The sequence below is a fragment of the Aquarana catesbeiana genome, linkage group LG10 (genome assembly GCF_042186555.1).
Source record: "Aquarana catesbeiana isolate 2022-GZ linkage group LG10, ASM4218655v1, whole genome shotgun sequence".
In the NCBI taxonomy this organism is placed as follows: Eukaryota; Metazoa; Chordata; class Amphibia; order Anura; family Ranidae; genus Aquarana; species Aquarana catesbeiana.
Genome location: NC_133333.1, coordinates 1681164 through 1695353, shown reverse-complemented (window position 1 = coordinate 1695353; position 14190 = coordinate 1681164). Strand labels below are relative to the sequence as shown.

General features: G+C 49.8%; 1 protein-coding gene across 1 annotated transcript; it reads left to right on the top strand.

Annotated features, from left to right (window-relative positions):
* The first annotated feature begins 1131 nt into the window (after positions 1-1131).
* LOC141110205 (guanylin-like) lies at positions 1132-8063 on the top strand. The gene is made up of 3 exons (XM_073601438.1): positions 1132-1672; positions 2871-3045; positions 6020-8063. The coding sequence occupies exons 1-3, from the start codon at positions 1604-1606 to the stop codon at positions 6085-6087; spliced, it is 312 nt and encodes a 103-aa protein (XP_073457539.1). The 5' UTR covers positions 1132-1603; the 3' UTR covers positions 6088-8063.
* Positions 8064-14190: the final 6127 nt, after the last annotated feature.

Genomic DNA, 14190 nt, shown 5'->3' with positions numbered 1-14190 from the left:
CTCATCTCGGTCACTCGTCCAGCGCGATCATCTCGGTACCTCGTCCAGTGCTCTCATCTCGGTCCCTCGTCCAGCGTGCTCATCTCAGTCCCTCGTCCAGCGTGCTCATCTCGGTCCCTCGTCCAGCGTGCTCATCTCAGTCCCTCGTCCAGCACTCTCATCTCGGTCCCTCGTCCACAGCGCTCATCTCGGTCACTCGTCCAGTGCTCTCATCTCGGTCCCTCGTCCAGCGTGCTCATCTCAGTCCCTTGTCCAGCGTGCTCATCTCGGTCCCTCGTCCACAGCGCTCATCTCGGTCCCTCGTCCAGCGTGCTCATCTCGGTCCCTCGTCCACCGCGCTCATCTCGGTCCCTTGTCCACCGCGCTCATCTCGGTCCCTCGTCCAGCGCGCTCATTTCGGTCCCTCGTCCAGCGCGCTCATTTCGGTCCCTCGTCCAGTGCTCTCATCTCGGTCCCTCGTCCAGCGTGCTCATCTCGGTCCCTCCTCCAGCGTGCTCATCTCGGTCCCTCGTCCAGCGTGCTCATCTCGGTCCCTCGTCCAGCACTCTCATCTCGGTCCCTCGTCCACCGCGCTCATCTCGGTCCCTCGTCCACCAGGCTCATCTTGGTCCCTCGTCCACCGCGCTCATCTCGGTCCCTCGTCCAGCGCGCTCATCTCGGTCCCTCGTCCACCGCGCTCATCTCGGTCCCTCGTCCACCGCGATCATCTCGGTACCTCGTCCACCGCGATCATCTCGGTACCTTGTCCACCGCGATCATCTCGGTACCTTGTCCACCGCGCTCATCTCGGTCCCTCGTCCAGCGCGCTCATCTCGGTCCCTCGTCCACCGCGCTCATCTCGGTCCCTCGTCCACCGCGATCATCTCGGTACCTCGTCCACCGCGATCATCTCGGTCCCTCGTCCACCGCGATCATCTCGGTCCCTCGTCTACCGCGCTCATCTCGGTCACTCGTCCAGCGCGCTCATCTCGGTCACTCGGACAGTGCGATCATCTCGGTACCTCGTCCAGTGCGATCATCTCGGTCACTCGGACAGTGCGATCATCTCGGTACCTCGTCCAGTGCGATCATCTCGGTCCCTCGTCCAGCGATCTCATCTCGGTGCCTCAGTGCCATGTGCAGAGCCGCTGATACCATCCAGACGCCACAGTGTTTGTGGGAGAGCTCAATTTTTTCTCGGTCTTCTTTATCCATTATCTGAGTAGGGTGAGGCTGTGCCCTGTGCACCGTGTTATCAGCCGCTCTGATCTTTGTGTCCTCTAGATATGACAGTGTGAGGGGATAGGCACTCCCTGTCCTGATTCCACTCTTATCTCTGACAAAGGAATTTGTCTCATCCTCCTCCCTGGAGACATCAGAAGATCTTCAAGGCTCAGAGGAACTGTGAAAGGGTTAATCGGTTTATAATTAAGCTGAGTGTTGGAAAAAAAAACAGAGTGCAGGTGAGATACCAATCCACAACCTATAGAGAGGACAGAGCCGAGCGGCAGACATACCGATCCACAACCTATAGAGACTAGAGAGGAAAGAGAAGAGCGACAGACACACCGATATACAGGACAGAGCTTCAGGTAGAAGGACAGGACAGGTTTCTGTAGAAGACATGAAGTCCTATGTCTGGCTGTTCCTCCTCCTCCTGTCACTTCCCGGATCCCCAGCAAAAAAAATTCAGGTAAGCGATTAATCACCGTTCTATCACTGGAGGGCATAAGCCTTGCTTATGGAGAGAGCAAAGTCTCCCCCTTTCCCATGGTGAGCCTTAGGGGCCCCACAATACAGATTCACCTGTTTATAGAAATTTAAAGGTAGCATGGTGCATGTCCTGGAAGATACCATAGAGGTGGAAGGTAGCATGGTGCATGTCCTGGAAGATACGATAGAGGTGGAAGGTAGCATGGTGCACGTACTCTAAGATACCATAGGGGGGTAAAAGGTAGCATGGTACATGTACTGGGAGATACCATAGGGGTATAAAGTGACATGGTGCATGTACTAGGAGATTCCACAGGGGTGGTAGGTAGCATGGTGCATGTACTGGAAGATGCTATAGGGGTGGAAGGTAACATGGTGCTTGTGCCAGGCACTGGTACTGGACAGGTCACAGACAAAGCTGAGTGTACTAATTCTACAGGTTCTATCCCCTCAGCTTTGTATCTGCTATATGATATAAGGACAGACTCATGACCTCCAGAAAGATAAAACCTGATTAGTCAATGTGCGAGTGTAACAAGGGGTTAATAACAAGGGGTTAACTTCTGTGTTACATTTATTCATAGGTTCATTCATATATTTACCCTTTTCAGATATGTGGTCAGTAAATGCAAGGATTAAAACACACACAAAGAATGTAATAAAGGAAATTTACTTAGCTTTGATTAAAGATGTATTACAGATGATACGATACAGGATAAATACGGCATATTCAATCCAGGGGAGTCACAATCTCAGAAATGAGATACCTGGAGACGATAGTCAACTTGATTCAGACCTTCTCTTCAGTCCTGAATCAAACCTCAAACTTGGGACTGGCCTCCCAGTCATATTTATATGGTAGGGAAAACAATAGCTACAACTGATGAAAAGAAAAGCTCAAAGGTTCCCAACTTCCCATAGCATAATGAAGCAGATGTCTCATGCATTAAACATGTTGTATATAGATAGAAGTGATTACTTATAAAACTATTACTAATTCAATAACTAAAGTTATATATGAATATAGACCCATACTACAGCGAGGCAGTCCAAGTTTTGCTTAGATTCGATGGTAGATTCGCAGAGAGTACATTGATAACAGATAGGGCAGCAGATGATACATCCATAGAGAAATGTGGACAGTGGTGTAATATTCTGGTGAATGGGCTGTTTTTCAGGTGGGGAAATTCACCTTCTTGGTGGAGTCTGTGTTGAAACTGAAGGATTTTCTAGAAGAAGAAGAGAAGGATCCCATAGTTGCAACCTCCGAAGCCTGCCGTGACCCCAGACTTCCCGAAGAATTCATTCCAGTGTGTGAAGAGGCTGATGCCCCAGACATCTTCATGAAGCTAAGTAGGTACACAGCGGTACCCTGGTGTCACTGCAGGAAGACAGGTTTCTGGTCTTAGAGGGACCCATAGACCTTTCTTAGATTTGTTTGTAAGCTTTAAACGGTGTGGTGCCACTGGGCCTATGGTGGGTGGTCTGTGGTGGACGGTTTGTGGTGGGTGGTCTGTGGTGGACGGTTTGTGGTGGGTGGTCTGTGGTGGACGGTTTGTGGTGGGTGGTCTGTGGCAGATGGTTTGTGGTGGGCGGTCTGCGGCAGATGGTTTGTGGTGGGCTGCCTGTGGCAGATGGTTTGTGGTGGGCGGTCTGCGGCAGATGGTTTGTGGTGGGCGGCCTGTGGCAGATGGTTTGTGGTGGGCGGCCTGTGGCAGATGGTTTGTGGTGGGCGGCCTGTGGCAGATGGTTTGTGGTGGGCGGCCTGTGGCAGATGGTTTGTGGTGGGCGGTCTGTGGCAGATGGTTTGTGGTGGGCGGTCTGTGGCAGATGGTTTGTGGTGGGCGGTCTGTAGCAGATGGTTTGTGGTGGGCGGTCTGTGGCAGATGGTTTGTGGTGGGCGGTCTGTGGCAGATGGTTTGTGGTGGGCGGTCTGTGGCAGATGGTTTGTGGTGGGCGGCCTGTGGCAGATGGTTTGTGGTGGGCGGCCTGTGGCAGATAGTGTGTGGCGAATGGTCTGTGGCAGGCATCCTGGTCTGTGATGGATGGTCTGTGGCAGATGTCCTTCTGGTCTGTGATGGATAGTCTGTGGGGGATGTCCTTCTGGTCTGTGGTGGATGTCCTTCTGGTCTGTGGTGGATGTCCTTCTGGTCTGTGGGGGATATCCTTCTGGTCTGTGATGGACGGTCTATGGTGGATGTCCTTCTGGTCTGTGGTAAATGACCTTCTGGCATGTGGCGGATGTCCTTTTGGTCTGTGATGGATGGTCTGTGGGGGATGTCCTTCTGGTCTGTGATGGAAGGTCTGTGGGGGATGTCCTTCTGGTCTGTGATGGACAGTCTGTGGTGGATGTCCTTCTGGTCTGTGGGGGATGTCTTTCTGGTCTGTGATGGATGGTCTGTAATGAATGGTCTGTGGGGGATGTCTTTCTGGTCTGTGATGGATGGTCTGTGGTAGATGTCCTTCTGGTCTGTGATGGATGGTCTGTGGTGGATGTCCTTCTGGTCTGTGATTGGTGGTCTGTGGTGAACGGTCTGTGGGGGATGTCCTTCTGGTGTGTGTTGGGTGGTCTGTGGTGGATTGTCTGTGGCGGATGTCCTTTTGGTCTGTGGTGGACTTCCTGTGGGGGATGTCCTTCTGGTCTGTGGTGGGTGGTCAGTGGTGTGTGGTGGTCGGTCTGTGGTTGGTGGTCTGTGGAAGATGATGTGTGGCGGGCGGTCTGTGGTGGACGTTGTGTGGTGGGTGGTCTGTGGTGGATGTCCTTCTGGTCTGTGATGGATGGTCTGTGGGGGATGTCCGTCTGGTCTGTGATGGATGGTCTGTGGGGGATGTCCGTCTGGTCTGTGATGGATGGTCTGTGGGGGATGTCCGTCTGGTCTGTGGGGATGTCATTCTGGTCTGTGGTGAATGTCCTTCTGGTCTGTGGTGAACGGTCTGTGGGGGATGTCCTTCTGGTCTGTGATGTCTGGTCTGTGGGGGATGTCTTTCTGGTCTGTGGCGGATGTCCTTCTGTCTGTGATGGATGGCCTGTGGTGGACGGTATGTGGTGCATGTCCTTCTGATGTGTGGCGGGCGGTCTTTGGCAACCGGTGTGTGGTGGATTGTCTGTGGAGGATGTCCTTCTGGTCTGTGATGAATGGTCTGTAGCTTATGTCCTTCTGGTGTGTGATGGATGGTCTGCGGTGAATGTCCTTCTGGTCTGTGGTAGGCGGTATGTGGGGGATGTCCTTCTGGTGGGTGGTCAGTGGTGTGTGGTGGACAGTCTGTGGGAGATGTGTGGCAGGCGGTATGTGGTGGATGGTGTGTGGTGGGTGGTCTGTGGAGGATGTCCTGGTCTGTGATGGATGGTCTGTGAGGGATGTCATTTATGTTTTTGATGGATGGTCTGTGGGGATGTCCTTCTGGTCTGTAAAGGATGGTCTGTTGAGATGTTCTTCTGGTCTGTGGTGGACGGTCTGTGGCGGATGTCCTGGTCTGTGATGGATGGTCTGTGGCGGATGTCCTTCTGGTCTGTGATGGACGCTCTGTGGGGGATATCCTTCTGGTCTTTGGCGGATGTCCTTCTAGTCTGTGATGGATGGCCTGTAGTGAACGGTATGTGGGGGATGTCCTTCTGGTCTGTGATGGATGGTCTATGGGGGATGTCCGTCTGGTCTGTGATGGATGGTCTGTGGGGGATGTCATTCTGGTTTGTGATGGATGGTCTGTGGGGGATGTCATTTTAGTCTGTGATGGATGGTCTGTGGGGGATGTCATTCTGGTCTGTGATGGATGGTCTGTGGGGGATGTCATTCTGGTCTGTGATGGATGATCTGTGGGGGATGTCATTCTGATCTGTGGGGGATGTCCTTCTGGTCTGTAAAGGATGGTCTCTTGGGGTGTTCTTCTGGTCTGTGGTGGATGGTCTGTGGCTGATGTCCTGGTCTGTGGTGGACGGTCTGTGGCGGATGTCCTTCTGGTCTGTGGTGGACGCTTTGTGGGGAATATTCTTCTGATCTGTGGCAGATGTCCTTCTAGTCTGTGATGGATGGCCTGTGGTGGACGGTATGTGGGGGATGTCCTTCCGGTCTGCGGCGGATGGTCTGTGGCAGGCAGTCTGTGGTGGACGTTGTGTGGCAGATGTCCTGGTCTGTAAAGGATAGTCTGTGGGGGATTTCCTTCTGGTCTGTGATGGATGGTCTGTGGGGGATGTCCTGGTCTGTAATGGATGGTCCCTGTTATAATCAGGCCTGGCTCTGATCAAACTCTATTTCACGCCCACCGTGAGATAAATACGTTTGTGTTAAAGTCTGAAATGTAATTGGAGTGTTTTTCTTTTTCTTTTTAGTAGAAGCATTAAATAATTTTGATGAATGTGAGATCTGCGCTAATCCGGCCTGTCCAGGGTGTCGGTAACCAAGAACGTGTCACCTCTACTACCGTAAACCAACGTTCTCATCCCTATTATCTTTTGCCTTGATGAGTCCTCTTCCCTGACCTTCTGCCATGGCTATCCATTACAAGCACTATGTGGTGTTGTCTGGTTTATTATGACAAAGCTCATCTATGTTGGGGTCTATTACCTGTGATCCAAGTGGTCTCTCTCACCCTCTCTGATTAATAAATCATCTCTTCTGCCTGTCACGGTGTCCAGACTGGAGCTCTGATTCCTGATGGATGGATTTCTGTTTATCCTGGCGTTCATTTACCTGACCAATGGACCCCCATTCATATTAAAGATCCGATCCCTGGTGGGTCCAAGTTAAAACTTTTATTCCTGACCGATGGGCCTCTGTCGGGACTAGAGCTCTGGTCCCTGGCCAATGGACCTCTCTTCATACCGGAGTTCCGATTCCTTACAGATGTATCTCTGTCCGGGCTTGAACTCTCATTCCTGACCAATTGATCTCATTCCAGACTGAAGATTCACTTCCTGAATGAAAAAAACCTCTTCCCATACTGGAGTTTCCATCCCTAAACGATGGATCTCTGCCAGGACTGAAATTCTTATCCTTAACCGCAGTCTGAGGATCCACTTCCTGACAGAAGACTATCCAGACTGGAGCTCCAATTTCTAACTGCTGGACCTCTAATCCCTGACTGATGGAACGCTGTACAGTCTAGTGTCAAATGAATCAAATCTAAACCAAAAGTTCCTATACATTACCAATTGATTTCTGTCTAGACTGGGGCTTGTAGGGACTGGAGCATTTATCCCTAACTGATAAATCCCTGTCTGTCCTGGAGCTCTCATACTTGGATGATGAACCTCTGTGCAGTTTAAATTCTTAAATGATGGGGACTCTGTCCAGACTGGAGCTCCGATCCCTGACCAATGGATTTTTGTCCGGACTGAAGTTACTATCCATGACCAATGGATCTTTGTCCAGAATGGAGCTTTTTGACCCCTGACCAATGGACAGGATATCTGTCCAGAATGGGGCTCCAATCCTGGACCAGTGGACCTCTGTTCAGTCCGGAGCCCTGATCCCTGACGGATGTATCTTTTTACGACTGGAGTTCCTATCCATAACCAATGGATATCTGTCCAAACTGGAGCTTTAGCCCCTGACCATTTGGCATCTATCCATTCTGGTGCTCCAACCCCTGACCAGTGGTCATCTATCCATTCTGGAGCTCCAACCCCTGACCAGTGGTCATCTATCCATTCTGGAGCTCCAACCCCTGACCAGTGGACATCTATCCATTCTGGAGCTCCAACCCCTGACCAGTGGACATCTATCCATTCTGGAGCTCCAACCCCTGACCAGTGGACATCTATCCATTCTGGAGCTCCAACCCCTGACCAGTGGACATCTAATCATTCTGGAGCTCCAACCCCTGACCAGTGGACATCTATCCATTCTGGAGCTCCAACCCCTGACCAATTGGCCTCTGTCCAGGCTGGGACTTCTTCTTCTGGAAATCCAGCAATCTTTTTTCTATATTTCCTTTTTCTTTATTGATGTGAATTTGGAGAAAAATGCTAAAACTGAAGCCAAGAAGCAATAAATATAACCTTATCTGTAGACTCGAGCCAACTGGATAACGTATAATTACAATAGCAAATAAAAGCACAGATCTGATTGGCTGTGACTTCATACCCAGGGAAACAATTTAATCTGTCCTTTTTCTACTCCTGCACTTCTATCGATCACCAATCTCTTTCTGAAGGATAGTCGGTGAGTCAGGCAATTCATGTAAAGAAAAGTATTGATCACCATGAACAGACTCTTTCAGCATCTTTTATCTCCGGAATAATAAGAAAGGGAAGATTGTTATTCTGTAATCGTATAATTGTATGACCCGATTTCCTAAGGATTGTGGAAGATAAAAAGTATAATGTATGTGCAAATGTATCCCATATCGGATTAAATGATATAAAGAACCAATGATTGTGTCTATTTCTTGTGTTCGGACCGATACGGGACATTTTCCTTCTTTTATCTGTATCATATTAATGAAGAATAGATTTACTAAACCTGGAGCACTCAGAATCTGGTGCAGCTGTGCATGGGAGCCAATCAGCTTCTTCAATTAAAAGAGAAGTATGGAGGTTTGTTTTTTTTTTAATCATACTTACCTAGCTGGATGCTGCATTTGTCCCCCACTGGCTCTAATACTGAGAACCTGAGCAATCAAGCACCGCCGATCGCTCGGTTCTCAGAGCTCCCTGAGCAGAGAGCTGGTGACTGTCAGTCACTGCCTCTTTTCTCTGCCCCACCCCCCCTCGTTCACTGGAGCACTGGGCTGTGGAGGAGGCAGGAGTCACTGGCTCAAGCTCTCGGCGGCTCGCTGAGAGGCTGAGTGTCGGTCCAGGCATGTGGGCAGATCCCGACCATGTGTAGGAAATCTTTTCCGAGTCTGGACCGGCTATGTAATGTCAGCCCACTGTCTGCTGGGAATGGGTCACAGGAGTGCAGAACGAACTGCACTATTGTCATCACCCGGAGAAGCACAGCCAAAGGAGCTTTCCCTGTACTTCTCCTCTTAAGCTTTGAGAATAAAACCTGGAAGCTGATTGGCTCCCATGCACAGCTGCACCAGGTTTTACACACTCCAGTTTTAGTAAATCCCCCCCACAGTGTCTAAACTCAGATTTCTGTCTTTAGTTTCCTCTAACAAAAAACTCAGTTCCTAAGATCCCCCAATGTAAAAAACCCCGATCACACTGGGATCTGAACATCTCCTCATCACACATGGGGATCTCCTCATCACATCACACATGGGGATCTCCTCATCGCACATGGGGATCTCATCATCACATCACACATGGGGATCTCCTCATCACATCACACATGGGGATCTCCTCATCGCACATGGGGATCTCATCATCACATCACACATGGGGATCTCCTCATCGCACATGGGGATCTCATCATCACATCACACATGGGGATCTCCTCATAACACATGGGGATCTCCTCATCACATCACACATGGTGATCTCCTCATCACATCGCACATGGTGATCTCCTCATCACATCGCACATGGTGATCTCCTCATCACATCGCACATGGTGATCTCCTCATCACATCGCACATGGTGATCTCCTCATCACATCGCACATGGGGATCTCCTCATCACATCGCACATGGGGATCTCCTCATCACATCGCACATGGGGATCTCCTCATCACATCGCACATGGGGATCTCCTCATCACATCGCACATGGGGATCTCCTCATCACATCGCACATGGGGATCTCCTCATCACATCGCACATGGGGATCTCCTCATCACATCGCACATGGTGATCTCCTCATCACATCACACATGGGGATCTCCTCATCACATCGCACATGGGGATCTCCTCATCACATCGCACATGGGGATCTCCTCATCACATGGCACATGGGGATCTCCTCATCACATGGCACATGGGGATCTCCTCATCACATGGCACATAGGGATCTCCTCATCACATCACACATGGTGATCTCCTCATCACATCACACATGGGGATCTCATCACATCACACATGGGGATTTCCTCATCACATGAGGATCTCCTCATCACATCACATGGGGTTCTCCTCATAACACATGGGGACCTCCTCATCACATCACATATAGGGATCTCCTCATCGCATCACATGGGGATCTCCTCATCACATCACACATGGGGATCTCCTCATCGCATCACATGGGGATCTCCTCATCGCATCACATGGGGATCTCCTCATCACATCGCACATGAGGATTTCCTCATCACATCGCACATGGGGATCTCCTCATCACATCACACATGGGGATCTCCTCATCACATCACACATGGGGATCTCCTCATCACATCACACATAGGGATCTCCTCATCACATCACACATAGGGATCTCCTCATCGCATCACATGGGGATCTCCTCATCACATCGCACATAGGGATCTCCTCATCACATCACACATGGGGATCTCCTCATCACATCACATGGGGTTCTCCTCATAACACATGAGGACCTCCTCATCACATCACACATAGGGATCTCCTCATCACATCACATGGGGATCTCCTCATCACATCACACATGGGGATCTCATCATCCCATCACATGGGGTTCTCCTCATAACACATGGGGACCTCCTCATCACATCACACATGGGGATCTCCTCATCACATCACATGGGGATCTCCTCATCACATCACACATGAGGATCTCCTCATCACATCACACATGGGGATCTCCTCATCGTATCACACATGGGGATCTCCTCATCGCATCACACATGGGGATCTCCTCATCGCATCACACATGGGGATCTCCTCATCGCATCACACATGGGGATCTCCTCATCGCATCACATGGGGATCTCCTCATCACATATGGGGATCTCCTCATCACATCACATATGGGGATCTCGTCATCACATCACACATGGGGATCTCCTCATCACATCACACATGGGGTTCTCCTTATCACATCACACATGGGGATCTCCTCATCACACCACACATGGGGATCTCTTCATCACATCACATGGGGATCTCCTCATCACATCACACATGGGGATCTCCTGATCACATCACATCACACATGGGGATCTTGTCATCACATCACACATGGGGATCTCCTCATCACATCACACATGGGGATCTCCTCATCACATCACACATGGGGATCTCCTCATCACATCACACATGGGGATCTCCTGATCACATCACATCACACATGGGGATCTCCTCATCGCATCACATGGGGATCTCCTCATCGCATCACATGGGGATCTCCTCATCACATCACACATGGGGATCTCCTCATCACATCACACATGGGGATCTCCTCATCACATATGGAGATCTCATCGCATCACACATGGGGATCTCCTCATCGCATCACATGGGGATCTCCTCGTCACATATGGGGATCTCGTCATCACATCACACATGGGGATCTCCTCATCGCATCACACATGGGGATTTCCTCATCGCATCACATGGGGATCTCCTCATCACATCACACATAGGGATCTCCTCATCACATCACACATGGGGATCTCCTCATCACATATGGAGATCTCATCGCATCACACATGGGGATCTCCTCATCGCATCACATGGGGATCTCCTCGTCACATATGGGGATCTCGTCATCACATCACACATGGGGATCTCCTCATCACATATGGAGATCTCATCGCATCACACATGGGGATCTCCTCATCGCATCACATGGGGATCTCCTCGTCACATATGGGGATCTCGTCATCACATCACACATGGGGATCTCCTCATCGCATCACACATGGGGATCTCCTAATCGCATCACATGGGGATCTCCTCATCACATCACACATAGGGATCTCCTCATCACATCACATCACACATGGGGATCTCCTCATCGCATCACATGGGGATCTCCTCATCACATCACACATAGGGATCTCCTCATCACATCACATCACACATGGGGATCTCCTCATCGCATCACACATGGGGATTTCCTCATCGCATCACATGGGGATCTCCTCATCACATCACACATAGGGATCTCCTCATCACATCACACATAGGGATCTCCTCATCACATCACATGGGGATCTCCTAATCGCATCACATGGGGATCTCCTCATCACATCACACATGGGGATCTCCTCATCACATCACACATGGGGATCTCCTCATCACATATGGGGATCTCCTCATCTAATCACACATGGGGATCTCCTCATCGCATCACATGGGGATCTCGTCATCACATCACACATGGGGATCTCCTCATCGCATCACATGGGGATCTCCTCCTCACATCACACATGGGGATCTCCTCATCACATCACACATGGGGATCTCCTCATCACACATGGTGATCTCCTCATCACACATGGTGATCTCCTCATCACATCACATGGTGATCTTCTCATCACATCACATGGGGATCTCCTAATCGCATCACATGGGGATCTCCTCATCACATCACATATGGGGATCTCCTCATCACATCAAACATGGGGATCTCCTCATCACATCACACATGGGGATCTCCTCATCACATATGGGGATCTCCTCATCTAATCACACATGGGGATCTCCTCATCACATCGCACATAGGGATCTCCTCGTCACATCGCACATAGGGATCTCCTCGTCACATCACACATGGGGATCTCCTCATCACATCACACATGGGGATCTCCTCATCACACATGGTGATCTCCTCATCACACATGGTGATCTCCTCATCACATCACATGGTGATCTTCTCATCACATCACATGGGGATCTCCTAATCGCATCACATGGGGATCTCCTCATCACATCACATATGGGGATCTCCTCATCACATCAAACATGGGGATCTCCTCATCACATCACACATGGGGATCTCCTCATCACATATGGGGATCTCCTCATCTAATCACACATGGGGATCTCCTCATCACATCGCACATAGGGATCTCCTCGTCACATCGCACATAGGGATCTCCTCGTCACATCACACATGGGGATCTCCTCATCACATCACACATGGGGATCTCCTCATCACACATGGTGATCTCCTCATCACATCACATGGTGATCTCCTCATCACATCACATGGGGATCTCCTAATCGCATCACATGGGGATCTCCTCATCACATCACATATGGGGATCTCCTCATCACATCAAACATGGGGATCTCCTCATCACATCACACATGGGGATCTCCTCATCACATATGGGGATCTCCTCATCACATCACACATGGGGATCTCCTCATCACATCACACATGTGGATCTCCTCGTCACATCACACATGGGGATCTCCTCATCACACATGGTGATCTCCTCATCACATCACATGGTGATCTCCTCATCACATCACATGGGGATCTCCTAATCGCATCACATGGGGATCTCCTCATCACATCACATATGGGGATCTCCTCATCACATCAAACATGGGGATCTCCTCATCACATCACACATGGGGATCTCCTCATCACATCACACATGGGGATCTCCTCATCACATCACACATGGGGATCTCCTCATCACATATGGGGATCTCCTCATCTAATCACACATGGGGATCTCCTCATCACACATGGGGATCTCCTCATCGCATCACACATGGGGATCTCCTCATCGCATCACATGGGGATCTCCTCGTCACATCACACATGGGGATCTCCTCGTCACATCACACATGGGGATCTCCTCATCACATCACACATGGGGATCTCCTCATCACATCACATGGGGATCTCCTCATTACATCACATCTTTGTAGAAGGGATTGCCACCCTTTCCCTTACCCATGGAGAAACAAGAAAGGTGGCGTGTTTGTAAGCTGTTACCCCACTTCCACAGAGTAACATAGATTATGACAGCGGGGTGGGGGTGGGGTAATGGTTAGACATATTTCTTGGTGCCCACCAGGAGACAGTCGAGGTTGGCATTCGATTTCTGCATAGCTAATTCCCAATCTGATCTCTGCCCCAACTTTCTCCCAGAAACAATCTGTATCCTTTGGGTGAAGCCTCTCCAATATGTTGGCAGATCTTTCTCTGGGACACACCCAGAACTAATGATCAGTCCATTGGGTCACTTGCCTGTTAGTATGTTGTAAATGATCCCAGGTTAAGAAATGAAGGTGAACTTTGTAAATATGTGTAGAATATTATCGGGGCAGGCTCTGTGAAATGTGTGACACGGCAATGCCAAATCACAGAGCCCAGTGACTCCGTGTCACAGAATTCAGGAAAATATGTGTGTGGGATCCTCACAAAGTTTACAAATTTCAAGACTAATAAGAGCAGGCAGGAAATGATCGGAATACAATGTAGTAATGAATATATGGTTTGACATGGCACACAGTGTTCATTAGAAATCTATTTATTAGAACCAAAACTTTTCAAAAAATATGGGGCAGGTGGGTGGCTATCCCTCTAACCCTTACCCCAGGGTAGATACATTGTTATATACTACTCTTGGTCATTCCATGCATTTCACCATCTTAACACATCTGGTTGCCTTTTTAAACGGGAGAATTGAATGTTGGTCATTTCTCGTAATCTTGCACTTCATAACCACAAGAGACA